The sequence below is a fragment of the Peromyscus maniculatus genome, chromosome 2, assembly GCF_049852395.1.
Source record: "Peromyscus maniculatus bairdii isolate BWxNUB_F1_BW_parent chromosome 2, HU_Pman_BW_mat_3.1, whole genome shotgun sequence".
Taxonomy (NCBI): Eukaryota; Metazoa; Chordata; class Mammalia; order Rodentia; family Cricetidae; genus Peromyscus; species Peromyscus maniculatus.
This window is the reverse complement of record NC_134853.1, coordinates 109,740,604-109,757,312: the sequence shown is the minus strand read 5'-3', so window position 1 is coordinate 109,757,312 and position 16,709 is coordinate 109,740,604. Positions and strand designations below refer to the sequence as shown.

Below are 16,709 nucleotides of genomic sequence, written 5' to 3'. Positions count from 1 at the left end.
GACCCTGCCAAAAACAGATCTCAATCCAGTGTGAATCAGAACTAGTTCACTCTGTACCAGTTAAGAGTGACTGTAATATTGTCTGTAACAAGGATTCAGATTGCCCCTTGTGACATGATCTATCTTGGAGAGGTAACCTGAACTTTTGAAGTCACTCTTTAAACAACAGTCATAAGTCAGTGCATTTCCCAAGCCCAGTGTTGCTGGTCTCAGTAGGCAGAGCAGCGGAGGGAGAATCTGCTTTGAGTGTTCAGACATTATTTTACATCATTCCTAGCTGGGACATGGTTTTCTCAGTTACATGACACATTACAAATGCTTTACATACTGGTCAAAATGATGTGAGGTCAGACACAGAGCTTGGTTGTAGTTATCAACTGAGGGAACTACACACAGACTCCTCCTTCTCCAGAGAACCTCCTCTAGAGAAGACTAGAGGGGAAAAAGCCTTACTGACTCTTTTGTGCATGTTGAGCAGACCACTGTCCAGAAGGCATGACCCCTGTGGACCTGGGAGGGTACTCCCTCCCTTAGATGAGAAGTGAAGGGAATTGAGTCTTCCAAAGTGATGTCAGTTTTTCAGGGGAAAATTCCTGTTTTAGTTTTGGAGAAAAACTCTTCTGGGAAATAAAATTTTTAAAGAAAACACACCAGAGTAAAACTGTTTCTTCTTTGAAAGTGATGGCCTGTAGGGAGCTCTCTTCCTCTCTAAATGCTTACCAGCATGGCAGATTGTTTCCTCTGTCCGTGCCCCTCTCCCTCCTCCTCCCCCTGCCCCTCCCCTTCTCTCTCCCACTGCCTATTACTAGCTCCACCCTACCCTTCCACCTACCCCTCTCTGTTTTTGGCCATAGTTAGCTATGGTTCTTTAGAAGAACACTCTGATTTAAATAAAACAAAACAAAAAGAGGAAACTCTCTCACAAAACTTGAATTGCTTCATATTCTATTTCAACTGGTGGCTATGCATTTCCATAAATATAATAGTCAGAAAGCAAGATGTAATAAATATCAGTTGTAGAATGGCAGAGCTGGTTGATGAGGAGAGAATGAGGAGCAAACACTGTGTCTTCCCATATCAGGGAGGAGGAAACCCGGGCTATGAGGCTAAAATATGGGGTCTGGGAAAGCAGGGAGGGACTGTGAGTATATCAGAAAGAAAGCTGTGTGCACATATATGTACATTATTATATATAGCATGTGCTGTTATTAAATAGTGCATCATATATAATATATATGTTTATACATACTTCCCCTTCAGTGGTTTGCTAGGACACTGTTCCCTATATAAAGTATTTGTAAACCATCAATTCCTTACAGATTTCAGTGGCTAATACTCAGTTCTAAGGGGACTAATTGTAGTGGAGTTCAGGCTACTTTCAAAGACAGCAAAGGCTTTCAGTACTTCAACTGTCTATACTTTTCCAGTCACTCTTCCTCTCTTTTCTTGAAGTGTTGGTTTGATGATAGATGTCTCCATATCCGCTGTATTTCTCTTTTCTTCTGTCCTCGGAAGAAAACCATGATTTTGTCCATGGCAATGAAGCAAAAAATATGATGTCATTGGAAATGAAAGCTGTAGAAAGAAACCGGTGTGTCATCCACATGAGACAGGAGCAGCAATAACATTACCTACTAAGATTCAGTGGAAAAGATCTATGTTGATTATATACAATGATGCTCTGAAAGTGACTCTATATCCTAGGGATCTTCAGGTTCAATGCAATCTGTCTTAGTTAAGGTTTCTATTGCTGTGAAGAGACACCATGACCACAGCAACTCTTTTTTCCCCTTTATTTTATTTTATAATACCATTCAGTGTGGTGGTATTGTGTTCCCCAAAATATTGTGTACTCTAATAAATTTATCTGGGGTCAGAGAACAGACAGCCACTAGATACAAAGGCTAGAAAATGGTGGCACTCACACCTTTAATCCTAGCATTCCAGAGATAGAAATCCCTCTGGATCTCTGTGAGTTCCAGGACACATTGGAAATAGCCAAGCATGGTGACACACGCCTTTAATCCCAGAAAGCCAGCCTTTCATCCAAGGGAGTGGTGGTACAAAGCAGAAAGATATATAAGGCGTGAGGACCAGAAACTAGAAGATTTTGGCTGGTTAAGCATTCAGGCTTTTGAGCAGTAATTCAGCTGAGACCCATTCCGGATGAGGACTCAGAGGCCTCCAGTCTGAAGAGACAAGACCAGCTGAGGATCCGGTGAGGTGAGATAGCTATGGCTTGTTCTGTCTCTCTGATCTACCAGCATGGACCCCAATAACTCGCCTCAGGTTTGATTTTATTAATAAGAACTTTTAAGATTTCTGCTACAATTCAGTTCTACATAACAGCCACAGATTCCTTTATTCTCCCCCTTCCTGCCCCCTCCCCTTCCCCCCAGCCAACCCCCATTCCCACCTCCTCCAGGGCAAAGACTCCCCCAAGGGCTGAAATCAACCTGGTAGACTCAGTCCAGGCAGGTCCAGTCCCATCCTCCCAGATTGAGCCAAGCGTCCCTGCATAAGTCCCAGGTTTCAAACAGCTAACTCATGCAATGAGCACAGGACCTGTTACCACTGCCTAGATGCCTCCCAAACAGATCAAGCCAATCAACGGTCTCACCTATTCAGAGGGTCTGATCCAGTTGGGGGCCCATGACCTACTCTGGTGATAGGATGGCCAAACACCCTAATAGTTGTGCCAGAAACCCCTCCAAGGACTGAGGAATCTGGATGCAGACATCCACGGCTAGGTCCCGGGTGGAGCACTGGGAGTCTAATTAGCAAGAAAGAGGAGGGTTTATATGAGCGAGAATTGTTGAAACCAAGGTTGGATAAAACACAGGGACAAATAGCCAAATGAATGGAAACACATGAATTATGGACCACAGCAACTGTTATAAAGGAAAACTATTAATTGGGGCTGGCTTACAGCTTCACTTCCCACCATCATCTTCATGGTAGGAAACATGGCAGCATACAGGCAGACATGGTACTGGAGAAGGACCTGAGAATTCTACACCTTGATCCACAGTCAGCAGAAGGAGACTGCCACACAAGGCCTAGATTGAGCATATAAGACCTCTAAGTCCACTCCACAGTGACACACTTCCTACAACAAGGCCACACCTACTCCAACACGGGGGATTGGCACGATTGGTACCTCCTATTGTGCCAATTCCCATGGGCCAAACATTCAAACACAAAAGTCAATGGGGGACATTCCTATTAAATCCTCTACACATAACAAAATTTTCTTAATTACATTTTTATTTATTTATAAGATTTGTTTATTACATATACAGTGTTCTGCCTGCATGTATCCCTGCAGGCTGAGAGAGGGCACCAGATCTCATTACAGATATTTGTGAGCAACCAGGTGGTTGGTGGAATTTGACCTCAGGACCTCTGGAAAACAACCAGTGTTTCTAACCTCTGAGCCATCTCTCCAGCCACACAATACAAAATTTATGTTATGTTTCTCCCAGAAGCATCACTTTTAGAATACATACAGACCAGGAGGTGGTAGGGCACGCCTTTAATTCAAGCACTCAGGAAACAGAGGCAGGAGGATCTCTGTGAGTTTGAGGCCAGCCTGGTGTACAGAGCTAGATCGAGGACAGGCACGAAAACTACACTTAGAAACACTGTCTCGAAAAAAATCACAAACAAACAAATAAAAAAAGAGCACATGTGGAACCATGAAGATACAAAAGAATAAAAGCTGTGTTGTGGTGTCACAATACCTGAATTCACATGACAACTACATATCTACGAGTGAGTTACTGTAGGATTACTACCCCTTACCACAGAAACTTCTCACAGTCCATGGCAATAAACAGAGACCCACAACTGATCCATGAACACAAAATAAAGGGCTGACTTCCTGCCCCAAGTATCATTGTAGAAGAGGGAGCAGAAGAATTGTAAGACCCAGAGGCAGTGGATGTTGACCACAGCAAAGCAGTGTTCTCGGACACAACAGGACAGTTGCACTAAGGAACCAAGAGTGGCTATGACCGAATGGACAAGACCAGGACAGACAAAATCCCAGCTTGGAAAATGGAGTAAAGTACTCTTCGAGCTGAGGAACTGTGGCAGTTGATAGCCTCTGAGAGAGAGATTAAGTTGTCCTCAGGGTTGGGGCCCCTGGAAGAAGCTACCTAGGCTCCAGGAGATGGCCCTGTATCCATGCAAAACTGGAAGCTCCAAGAGAAGAAGGGTGAGAAGGAGGAGGAGGAAGAGGAGGAGGACGACATGAAAAACCCATGAAAATTGAGATCTTATAGTAGTGTTGCAAAGGATTAATTTTAAAGGCGTTTCACTTTTCTTGGTAGGATTTACTTCAGGGATGGTTCATGAGGCTCTTATGAATGGGGTTGGTTTCCTTATTTCTTCTTGGTATGTTTGTCTGTGGTATTCAGGCAGGCTAATCACTTTTCTGTGATCTGTTTCTATCACTGTACATGAGCTCACTCATATCTAGAACCCAAAACTGTTAAACTCATAGAAGTTGAGAGTAGATGAAAGGTTCCGGAGGTCATGGAGGTCAGAGGGAGGATTCCTCTGGGAAACATGTGTGAAAGAAGACTAAGTCACAATGTGACAGAAGCAAGATTCACTGGCTTCCCATCAAGCAGTATGCTGGCTTTACATACAGAGAATACTATATACTGGGAGAAGTAGAGGGACAGATTTAGGGTTTGTCTAAACACTATGCAATGAACAGTTGTATCCAGTACAATTTTCAATACTCTGTCTTTTTGTAAAATTTTTATGGTTTGGAGTACCAACTAAAAAGATTGAAATATTTTGAAAAGATCCAAAATTAATAAATCAAAAGTGTTGTATACAGCAAAATTTAATGGGATTCAAAATAATTTTATTGCATGTGATAGTTTGTTACATTAAAGAAAATACAAAACTACGAGATTTAATTTAAATAACTTATTACATAAATAGTAAAATAAATACACTGAGATACTCAAATGGATGCAGACACAAATTCCCTTGCATATAGATAAAATTCATGTTGTTTTGCTGAAACATCTAGGTAGGTTGATTGAATTAATGTTAAAATAAATGAGTCTTTAAAGGATAATTTATGCAGTGTTGTAGCCCAGGAGATTTCTCACCACTTGGTGATTACTTCTTCTCCTCAATCAATCTTGCCAGCAGGTTGGCTGAGGAAGACAGGGCTCTCCAGACTTCTGCTCTGACCACCTCCCAGGCACAGGTATCTAAAGGGAAATAGCTAACATTTCAAACATTCCCTATATCCCTAGACAAATGTCAGCCAATCAGGGTCCTGAACCCTGGAAATCCCCTCACCCCAACCTTTGCTATGATAAAAAAAAAAAACCACCCTGCCTGGGCTCTGGGCTCCATGCTCTCACTGACTGCTGTTTTGGACACAGAGTCTAAGCTCGAGCTTGAAAATAAAGGCTCTTCACTTTTCCATAAGTGATATTGTCTCTTACATAAGTGATTTGGTCTCTGGTGGTCTTTAGGGGTTCCTCTCCATCTTGGCATAACATCTGGGTGCTTGCCAGGATCCCTCAAGCCAGTTGAGAACACTGCCCATAGAGCCTGACGCTGGTCATCAAGTTTTGTGTGATTGTGTTTGTGTTTTCTTGCTTATTTTCATTTGAATATCCTTTTGTAAGGAAGTACCTGCAGAAGGTTCTTTGGATGAGTTTGAATTCCTTTGGTTGATTTGTATCTAATTTAATTTGTATAGACTGGGAAGGCATGACGGCAGTATCTTCCCTGTGGTTTTGTCTCCATGTGCCAGGAGAGCTGTTTTGTTGTCTTGTGTGTTATAATTTTGTTCTTTTCCGGACTAACAAGAACTTAGACTCTTATTTTAGAGTTTTTGAGTTGATCAGATGACACTCTTTCCCTGGGAAAATTGTTTGCCTTTTTGTTGGAATGTCCTGCCTATATAAATGTGTGAATGTGTGAGAAATGTGTCCACAATATGCATGTTTTATGCCTGGTTTATGCATGTGTTGTGACTCCAGATAAAAACTGTACATGGACAGCCTTTGGGGCCGGATGGCGAGCAGAAGGAACAGAGGATCCCTTTGGTTGAACTGGGACAGACTGAGAGTCCTTCTGTCCCCCATTGCTTCCTTGCTCTCTGACCCAGAGCACATGCAGCAGCAGGTGGGGAGAGCACTGTTGTGAAATATGTCTGGCAGTGGCAGTCAGGTGGCCCAGGGGCTGCCATGGGAACTGGAGGTGCCACCTAGCTGCTGGGAGCTAGGGCAGGCCATGAGCACCAAGGGGCCAGACATGGCAGGTTTGAGGCCAGGCCCCCTTGCAGGGAGCCTCTGGTGGAAACTTTGCAACATGGCATGCAGAAGGCAGGAGCAGCCTGGGGCCTCACATAGCTCTGAGCATGCCTGAGTCAGTGCACTGTGGGGCTCCAGGCTGATGGAGAACAGTCCCTGTTGGGGCCACAGGGGGCTTACTCCTGAGGGGACAGGTAAGGATTTGAAGTCCCATCCAGTCTGCCACTCTTGTGCACTTGGTAATCTGGGATTTACAACAGTTTTGTCCCCATGCTACACACTATCCCATCTCATCCTGTGCTGATTGGCAGTGCTCCCAAGGCCTGCCATGGGGCTGCCCACCAAAACTGGAACCCATGGTGGGAGTGAAAACTCATTCATAGAAGATGTTTTCTTACTCCACATGCTTGCTGTGGCATGATCTAGCCTGCACACTAGTAGTCACACACACTTATGTGCACACACATATGCCTACACACACATTTTTATACATATATATACACACACTGTCATAAAGTTTATCATATGCTTTGCTCTGAGGACCAAGTTTAAGCGTATTGTTTACTCTGTTGTTTCTCTGTCCTTAGGATGAAAAGGGATGCTGTACTGGTCTGTGGGTTTATTTGATTGTTTAGTACTGCAGAAGAGCATTCAGCAGAATGAAGAACAGACAGAGCTTCTCGGTGTTATAGCCAGTGTGACTTATACAGTTAGGAGAGCGTCTCTGAAATTTCTCTCTCTCATGGACCAGTTTTGTCAGCCATGGGGATGTGCTTCACAGTCAGCATCCATGTATATTATTCTCTGTCCACATTTCACATATTGAGAGGTCTTTAACCTATACAATTACACAAACACAGAATTCGGGATCATTCAAGATTTGTATGAGTTTAGAGATTGAGATCCCTGGATGCTGCTTTTTCTCTAAGTGCCCTGTGACTTCTTCAGTGAAGTTTGAGTCTACAAAATCTCCGTACTGCACAGTGGGGCACATTGTCCTCAGCCCTCTTCTTGTATCTCACACCCTGAGAGTGATTACCATACCTTGATTACATCAGCACTCACACACAGTGTGGTGTTTGCTTGGTTTTTAGCATCATAAGTGCTAGAAGAAGGCTGTTCTGGTTTCAGCAGATTTATTAGAAAGGCTTTTGAGTTCAGCAGTGAACACATGGCCAGAGATCAGAGTGTCAAGAAGTCCCAGATGTCAACAGCACATGACCCTGTGATCTGCAGTGATGTGTAAATGTCCCAGTTTGTCCTGAGGACATTTGCACTAGGTAAGTATTTGAGATTTTTCCAGAATCTATTTTTGTGATCAATATTTGCTCACTGAGTGCTGCTGTGCCTGAAGATAGGAGGTGAAAATACAGACCAGAAGACACAGTGATAGCAGTGCCTCTGATTGCCTATTAGGTACCCAGAAGTTTGGACTTACAGATATTTATCCAGTTTTACTTTAGTAGTGGATTATGCACAAACTCTGTCTTTGTCAATTTGAACATTGAGCAGAAGACCCTGAGGGATATCTTCACATGGAAGTGTTTCAGTATTGCCAATCTGCATAATTTTTCATTCAATTTTTCTGTGGTGATGGTGGCTCCATAGTGGATGTCATTTCTATTTTGAAATTTCTTTGCATTGAATATTTTGTTTCTTTTTTCCACTTTCCTAGAGAGAAGATACTGGACTTGTGGGTGGCATTGAACAGAAGTTGTGGTGTCACTTGAAATGAAAGCAAAAGAAAGGAAGTGATGACATTCCAGTGGGGGAGCAATAGCAACAATGTTAAGAGTGTTCAACTTAAAAGTTCAATGGCCATAAAATAAAGCAATTTTTCATCAAACTGAGTGCAATTAGGATCGTGAACTGCATAGTCAATGCAATCATAATCAAAATTTCAATGATTTTCTTCCCGGTAACATCAATCTTAAGGCACCTGTGGAAACAGGAAGCTGCTGGAGAGCAGGAATGTCAAGATTAAGAGCAATGGCAGTTGTGTCAAAAGGTCTGATTTTGTACATCACATTCTACATCTCACAGAGGATAAGTGCATCTCTCAGTGCTCCTCAGAGGAGGTTCTTCTGCAAATAGGTGACTGGGCACAGACTCTTAAAAGTGGTCAATGTACAGGGAATAGGTGTCTGAGCAAAGATCAGTATGGCTTTCCTGGCTTCCATAGGGCAGTACTCTTTACACAAAGCTGGCAAGAAGATGCAGATTCCCAGAAAAACTTTCTGACTGCAGGAAACAGGGGTTTGTATACACAATATAGTAGCTGGGGGTCAATATTGATAGTAGCTGTGAGTGTATGTACAGTCTGAGTATGATGGAGACAGACAAAATCCCAGTTTCAAGCAGGGAGCATGTCAGAAAATCCCAGCCCAAGCTGAGAAACTATTTTCAACTGAGGGCTCCTGGGAGTGGAAGATTCAGTTATCCTCAGTAATGGGGTCCCAAGAGGTTGCCCTTGTTTCACTAGATGGCAGTGTATCCATGCACACCTGGCAACAGTTAGCAAAGAGATTCAATGAACTGGGCTGAGCTTCTGGATCAGTAGAAGAGAGGGAGGTGGGGTCCTAGAAGCAAAGGGGGCAAGGAGTCAAGATCATGATGGGGAAAACTAGAGAGACAGCTGACCTGAGCTAGTGGGAGCTCTGGGATTCTGGACTGACAGCTGGCAGACCTGCATGGGACTCAACTAGGCCCCCTGAATGAGTCTGACACTTGTGTGGCTTGATCTGTTTGTGAGGCCCCTGGCAGTGTGACCAGGACTTGTCCCAAGTGCAAGAACTGTCTTTGGGGAGCCCAAACCCTATGCTGGGACACCTTGATCAGCCTGAAGCAGTGGGGAGCTATGCTCAACTTGGTATGCCACACTTTGTTGACTACCCAAGGGAGGACTTATCTTCTCTGAGGAGTTGTTGGGTGACGGGGTTGATGCCGGTAAGGTGAGGACCATAGAATGGGAGGGAGGGACACCTGGGCTTAGTATGTGAAATGACAAAAATTGAAATAAAGAAAAGTTACCAAAAGAAATTGAGAGGGATGAGCTGTGGTGTTTTAGGAGATTTCCATTCACTGCCCTTGTTAGATTTATTTCAGGGTATGTTTTTTGAGGCTATTATGAAGGGAATTTACCCTGGATAATTCTAAGTTCAACCTGTCACCAGGTAGGTTTATGTGGGAAGAAGGGATCTCACCAGGGAAGATGTCTCTACAGAATCGCACTGGAGACCAGTCTCTAAATCACATTAATAACTGATGATGCTGTAGGAGTGTCTAGCAAACTATGGCTGATTCATACCCTGGGCAGGTGGTCCTGATGAGTATTTGAAAGCAGGCTGAGCAGGCCCTGAGGCATCAAGGCAGGAGACAGTGTGTTCCTCCATGACCTCTATATGAGCCACTGCCTTCAGGTTCCTGCCTTGTTGAAGATCCTGCTAAAGTTCTCTAAGTGAGGGAATGTGCTGTGATTTTAAACTATAATAAAATATTTTTACCCCAAAATGCTTTAGGTCATGATATTTTGTCTCAACAATTGAAGCCATCACCAAGACAGGCTCACACTCCATTTTTTCTTTTCTTATGTCTCACTTTTTTAATGGTATGTAGGAAGATCCTCATTTGTTTTGTAATTTATTTTATTTTGGTTTTATGGTCTCCCTCATCTTTGGAATCCAATCAAGTTCATCTGATAAAAGTTAAGGGAGGCCAGAGATGTCAGGGAGAATTGTAGGTCAGGAGGACTAAGGCACAATGGAACACAAGCAAGATGTTCTGGTTGCCTTCTGCACAGCATGTTGGCTATCCATCCAGAGGAGTACTATCTAATGGACAAATGTATGATTTTTACCATCAGCGAAAGGAACTACAAGATGGCTGCATCACCTCACCTCTTAAGTCTAAGCAGTACACATTGCTTCAGTATTATTTCCTACCACGTCCAGTTGTGTTACATTTATAATGTACAGAATGGGTTTAGAAGCATCAAACAGTTTTCAAAAGATCATGTGAGTCATTTCCCGGCGGCGTGGAACCGGGTAGCCAACAGCCTGCGGAGCAACATGCCTAAGTTTTATTGTTACTACTGTGATACGTATCTGACCCATGATTCTCCATCTGTGAGAAAGACACACTGCAGTGGTCGGAAACACAAAGAGAATGTGAAAGACTACTACCAGTAATGGATGGAAGAGCAGGCCCAGAGCCTGATTGACAAAACAATGGCTGCATTTCAACAAGGAAAGATACCTCCAGCTCCATTCTCTGCTCCTCCTCCAGCAGGGGACATGATCCCACCTCCCCCCAGTCTCCCGGGTCCTCCTCGCCCTAGCATGATGCCTGCACCCCATATGGGAGGCCCTCCCATGATGCCGATGATGGGCCCTCCTCCTCCTGGGATGATGCCTGTGGGACCTGCTTCTGGAATGAGGCCACCCATGGGAGGCCACATGCCCATGATGCCTGGGCCTCCAATGATGAGACCTCCTGCTCGACCTATGATGGTGCCCACTGGGCCTGGCATAACTCAGCCAGACAGATAAGAGCAGAAAGGCTCTTTATCACTTTTGTACTTCTTGCTCTGTTTCACCAGGAGATGGCGGTGCTGAGCCTGAATATTTTCTAGCTGATGACAGGAAGGCTTCCCCTTCCAAACAGAGAGAAGTGGGGCAAAAAAAAAGTGCAGCTTTCACTGATATTGTGAAATGTGAAAATAAAATTGTCAGCTGTTTTAGTTAAAAAAAAATCATGTGAATGACACATAAAATTAAGCATGTATAGTAAAAATTTTATTGAATAGAAGAAATAAATTAACAATAAAGGTTTGATAATTTAAAGGAAATATAAAATACTATGGTATAAAATATAAAATCATTAGATAGAAAAACAAGCAAAAGACCTAATAAATAAATAAAACAAATAAATATACCAACCAACAAACAAAACATCTGAATCAATAAGCAAATGCCCTTACAGATCAACACAATATAACCCAATATTAGGATAACTATCCAGGCTAGTTTGATATCAAACTCAAAGAGTTCTTAGAGAAAGCCAAATCTGAGCAGCGAGGTGCAGGATCCCAGCCCAGGAGAGTCCTCTCCACTTTGGCTCAGGTCTTACTCCTTCTCCTCAGTCAGTCCTGCCAGAAGCTTGGCTGAGGAAGACAGGGCTCTCCTGACTTCTGCTCTGACCACCTCCCAGGCACAGGGGCTGTGTTTCTTCTCCTTCAGGTAGACAGTGATCCTGTGGAAGTAGTTTCTAACAGCCACCAGGGAGTCTTCCTGGCTTGAGGAAGGTTCCTGCACCCCACCTTGCTCCATCACACAGGCTTGCAGGTCTTTGAGCTGCTTAAGGAGGTCAGTGCAGAATGTGTCTAGGAGGCTTGTCTCCCAAGCAGCAAATGAGTCCTTTGAGCTGAAGAGGATCAGGACCTGCTGGGTCAGCTCCTGCAGGGCAGGGATGGCTTGGGCCTTCTGGATCTGCTGGGCATCCACCTTCTCCAGAGGGAATGCAAAGTCCATTCTGTCCTTGAGGCAGGAGAGAGGGGAGAGTCTCCTCATTTGTGCCAGGATTGTGGAGACTCTCTTGTTCCTGAGGTGATGAGTGTGAGGCAGGTCACATCCCAGACAGCAGCTTGACCAGTAGTGCATCACCACCAGGAATGTCAGGAGAGCACAGGGCCTGGCCATTGTGGATGTTGCAGATGCTGCTGGTCCTCTGGGCTCTGTGGTCCTGAACCTTTCCCTCTAGGTTCCCTGAAGTCCATCCTGGCTGGGTCCATGTGACTTAAATAAGAGAAAGCACTAGTTTCCATTTTCTGATTGCCCACCCATACTCTCCCATGCACTTTTCACTTTCTTTCAGTCATCCCCTGCTTGTTTCTGCCCATTTTTTCCCACCCTTTTTGTTTTCAGTATTGTTTCCACTGTCAGTGCTCCCCCTCAAAAAACATTCTCTAGAATTTATTCCTGAAAGAAATTATGGTTGATATTTATATTACAGATATACCTTTCCTGTGTGAAATCACTCACTTGTAAAGCATAAAACCTTACCTCTAATACTTGGCCTGGAAATTTCTTGAATTTCATGCCACAGTTGAATTTTGTGCTTCATATTTATTTCTTAATATAGCTACATGAATTGTATTGTCAATTTTGTTTCAGCTAATTTTTTGTCAGTCTACTGGTGTTATTTGAAACAATGGCACATGTGAAATTCTTGTGTATGTTGGTTTGGGTTGGGAGGTTGAGTTATTTCATTCTAGTTGTCTTAATACACTTGAGTTCTTAAGTATATGAAGGATCAAATTTGGTTTGTATTGTATATTAGGTATTTATTGAATGATCATTTGATGGTTATTATGGCACAATGAATAAGATTTTCCTGATCAAGACTGACATATTCATGTTGATCGCTGGAACTCATGGTCAGAGCAAAAACTTATTCATGGAAGTTGTTCTCTCATACCATATCTTTGCTGTACAAACACATATGTTCACAAAACCTCATTATATGTATCATCTATGCTTTGCTCCAAGGAAAGGTTTTGGCATTATTTTGGCACTGTTGATGTCCTCTGACCTTAAGATGGAATGGGATGCAATCTTGGCCTGTAGGTTTCGTGAACTGTTTAGTGTTCCAGGAGACCATTTGTCTTAATGAAGACCATTCCGGGCTTCTCTATGGTATAGCCATTGTGACTTCTACTTGTAAAAGAGAGTCTCTGAAATTTCTCTTTGTCTGGACCAATTTTTTTAGCCTAGGAGTTGTGCTTCCCAGTGCCTTCCAAGTCAGGATCCATGGATACATCTCCCTTTCTGCCCAATATTCCCCTATCCAGGATTTTCAACTAACAGCAATTACCCAAAATGGAATGCACATTCTTTCTAGCTGTGTCTGAGTTTAGAGACTGGGATCCCTGGTTGCTGCCTTTTCTCTATGTGCCCTGTAACTTCTCCATTGGCTTTTGAGTTGACTCACATGCTCTGCTGCACAGTATTACAGTATCCTCAGCCCTCTTCTTGTACCCCACTCCTTGAGAGTGCTCAACATACCTTGATGACATCAGCACTCACACACAGTGTGGCGTTTGCTTGGTTTTTGGGGTCATAACTCTTAGAAGAATTCTGCTCTCATTTCAGTGGATTCATTAGAAAGGCTTTTGTGTTCAACAGTGACCATAGTGTCAGGAATCTCCAGAGTGTGAGTAGCAGAAGACCCTGTGATCTGCAGTGATGTGTAAATGTCCCAGGTTACATTTGTAAAAGATAAGTATTTGTGGTTTTTCCAAAATCTAGTTTTGTGATCAGTAGTTTTCACTGACTGCTGCTGTGCCTGAAGTTAGGAGTTGGAAAAACAGATCAGAAGACACAGTGATAGCAGTGCCTCTGATTGCCTATTAGTTACCCAGAAGTTTGAATTTACAGATATTTATGCAGTTTTACTTTAGTAGTGGATACTGCACAAACTCTGTCTTTGTCCATCTGAAAATTGAGCAGAAGAGACTTGAGGGATTCCATCACATAGAAGTGTTTCAGTGCTGCAATGTGTACAATTTTTCATTCAATGTTTCTACAGTGATGGAGGCTCCACGGGGGATGTCATTTCTGTTTTGATTTTTCATTGCATTGAATACTTTGTTTCTTTTTTCCACTTTCCTAGACAGAAGATACTGAAGTTGTTGGTGGCATTGAACTGAAATTGTGGTGTCACTTGAAATGAAATGAAAAGAAGGAAGTGATGTCATCCCAGTGGTGAAGCAATAGCAACAATGTTAAGAGTGTTCAACTCAAAAGTCCAATGGCCATAAAATAAAGTAATTTTACATCAAACTGAGTGCATTTAAAAACGTGAACTGCAGAGTCAATGCAATCACACTCAAAATTTCAATTATTTTCTTCCCAGCAACACCAATCTTAAGATACCTGTGGGAACAGGAAGCTACTGGAGAGCAGGAATGTCAAGAATAAGAGCAATGGCTGTGGTGTCAAAAGGCCTGATTTTATACATCACCTTCTACATCTCACAGAGGATAGGTGCATCTCTCAGTGCTCCTCAGAGGAGGTTCTTCTGCAAATAGGTGACTGGGCACAGACTTTTCAAGTGGTCAATGTACAGGGTATAGGTGTCTGAGCAAACACCAGTATGGCTTTCCTGGCTTCCATAGGGCAGTACTCTTTACACAAAGCTAGCAGAAGATGTGGATTCCCTGAGACACTTTCTGGCTGTAGGAAACAGGGGTTTGTATACACAATATAGTAGCTGAGGGTCCATATTGATAGTAGCTGTGACTGCATGCACAGTCTGAGTATGATGGAGACAGACAAAATCCCAGTTTCAAGCAGGGAGGATATCAGGAAATCCCAGCCCTAGCTGATGAACTGTTTTCAACTGATGGCTGCTGGGAGTGGAAGATTCACTTATCCTCAGCAATGGGGCCCCTGAGAGGTTACCCGTGTTCCACTAGATGGCAGTGTACCCATGCACTACTGGCAATAGTTAGGAACAAACTCAGTGAACCAAGTCCAAGCACTAGGCCCAGCTCCTGGAGATGAGTAGAAGAGGGGAAGGTGGGACCTTACTAGGGGAAGAGGAGTCAAGATCATGAAGAGGAAAACCAGAGAGACAGCTGACCTGAGCTAGTGGGAGCTGAGGGACACTTGACTGACAGCGGGCAGACCTGCATGGGACCCAACTAGGCCCCCTAAATGTGGGTGACACTTGTGTGGCTTGATCTGTTCGTGAGGCCTCTGGCAGTGTGACCAGGACTTGTGCCAAGTACAAGAACTGCCTTTGGGGAGCCCAAACCCTATGCTGGGACATCTTACTCAGCCTTGAAGTAGTGGGGAGCTATGCTCAACCTGGTATGCTACACTTTGTTGACTCCCAAGGGAGGCCTTTTCTCCTCTGAGGAATTGTTGGGTGACGGGGTTGATGCAGGTAAGGTGTGGACCAGAGAAGGGGAGGGACAGACATCTGGGCTTAGTATGTGAAATAAAAAAATTAAAATAAAGAAGAGATACCAAATGAAATTGAGAGGGATGAGCTTTGGTGTTTTAGAAGATTTGCATTCACTTCCCTTGTTAGATTTATTTCAGGGTATGTTTTTTGAGGATATTATGAAGGGATTTATCCTGGATAATTCTAAGTTCAACCTGTCACCAGATAGGTTTATGTGGGAAGAAGGGATCTCACCAGGGAAGATGTCTCTACAGAATCAAACTGGAGACCAGTGTCTAAATCACATTAATAACTGATGATGCTGTAGGAGTGTCCAGCACACTGTGGCTGATCCTGCCCCTGGGCAGGTGGTCCTGATGAGTATTTGAATGCAGGCTGAGCAGGCCCTGAAGCATCAAGGCAGGAGACAGTGTGTTCCTCCATGACCTCTATATGAGCCACCCCCTTCAGGTTCCTGCCCTGTTGAAGTTCCTGCTAAAGCTCTCTCAGTGATGGAATGTGTTGTGATTTTAAACTATAATAAATATTTCTACCCCAAAATGTTTTAGGTCCTGATATTTTGTCTCAGCAATTGAAGCCATCACCAAGACAGGGCAGACACTGCATTTCTTTCTTTTCTCATGTTTTACTTTTTTTAATGGTATGTAGGAAGATCCTCATTTGTTTTGTAATTTATTTTATTTTGGTTTTATGGTCTCCCTCAATTTTGAAATCCAATGGAGTTCATGTGATAGAATGGAGTCAAAAGTTAGTTTAGGGAGGCCAGAGAGGTCAGGGAGAATTGTAGGTCAGGAGGACTAAGGCACAATGGAACACAAACAAGTTGTTCTGGTTTCCTTCTGTACAGCTTGCTGATTATCCATCCAGAGGAGTACTATCTAATAGACAGAAGTAAGATTTTTACCATCAGTGAAAGGAACTACAAGATGGCTGTATCAACTCGCCTCTTAAGTCTAAGCAGTACACATTGCTTCAGTATTATTTCCTACCACGTCCAGGTGTGTTACATTTATGATATACAGAATGAGTTTAGAAGCCTCAAACAGTTTTCAAAAGATCTAATGGTTGACACATAAGATTTACCATGTATAGTAAAAAAAAATTATTGAATAGAAGAAATAAATTAAGAATAACCATTTGAAAATTTAAAGGAAATATAAAAATCTATGGTTTAAAAATAAATTAAATCGCCGGGCGTTGGTGGCGCACGCCTTTAATCCCAGCACTCGGGAGGCAGAGCCAGGCGGATCTCTGTGAGTTCGAGGCCAGCCTGGGCTACCAAGTGAGCTCCAGGAAAGGCGCAAAGCTACACAGAGAAACCCTGTCTCGAAAAACCAAAAAAAAAAAAAAAAAAAAAAAAAATTAAATCATGTAGATAAACAAACAAGGAGAGGAACTAATAAATAAATTAAATGAATAAATAAACCAACAAACAAATGAAACATCTGA

General features: G+C 43.1%; 1 protein-coding gene and 1 pseudogene across 2 annotated transcripts; one reads left to right on the top strand and one right to left on the bottom strand.

Annotated features, from left to right (window-relative positions):
- Positions 1-5,142: 5,142 nt before the first annotated feature.
- On the bottom strand, positions 5,143-12,034 carry LOC102920483 (interferon alpha-12-like). Of its 2 annotated transcripts, XM_042269947.2 has the most exons (2): positions 11,495-12,034; positions 5,143-5,220 (listed from the first exon to the last, which is right to left on the bottom strand). In XM_042269947.2, exons 1-2 carry the CDS (start codon positions 11,987-11,989, stop codon positions 5,143-5,145), a joined length of 573 nt encoding a protein of 190 aa, XP_042125881.2. In that variant the 5' UTR covers positions 11,990-12,034. The 2 variants fall into 2 exon arrangements, with proteins under 2 accessions (XP_042125881.2, XP_076419680.1); XM_076563565.1 differs by lacking the exon at positions 5,143-5,220 and having other exon boundaries at positions 11,417-12,034.
- LOC143271676 (U1 small nuclear ribonucleoprotein C pseudogene) lies at positions 10,329-10,943 on the top strand (annotated as a pseudogene).
- Positions 12,035-16,709: the final 4,675 nt, after the last annotated feature.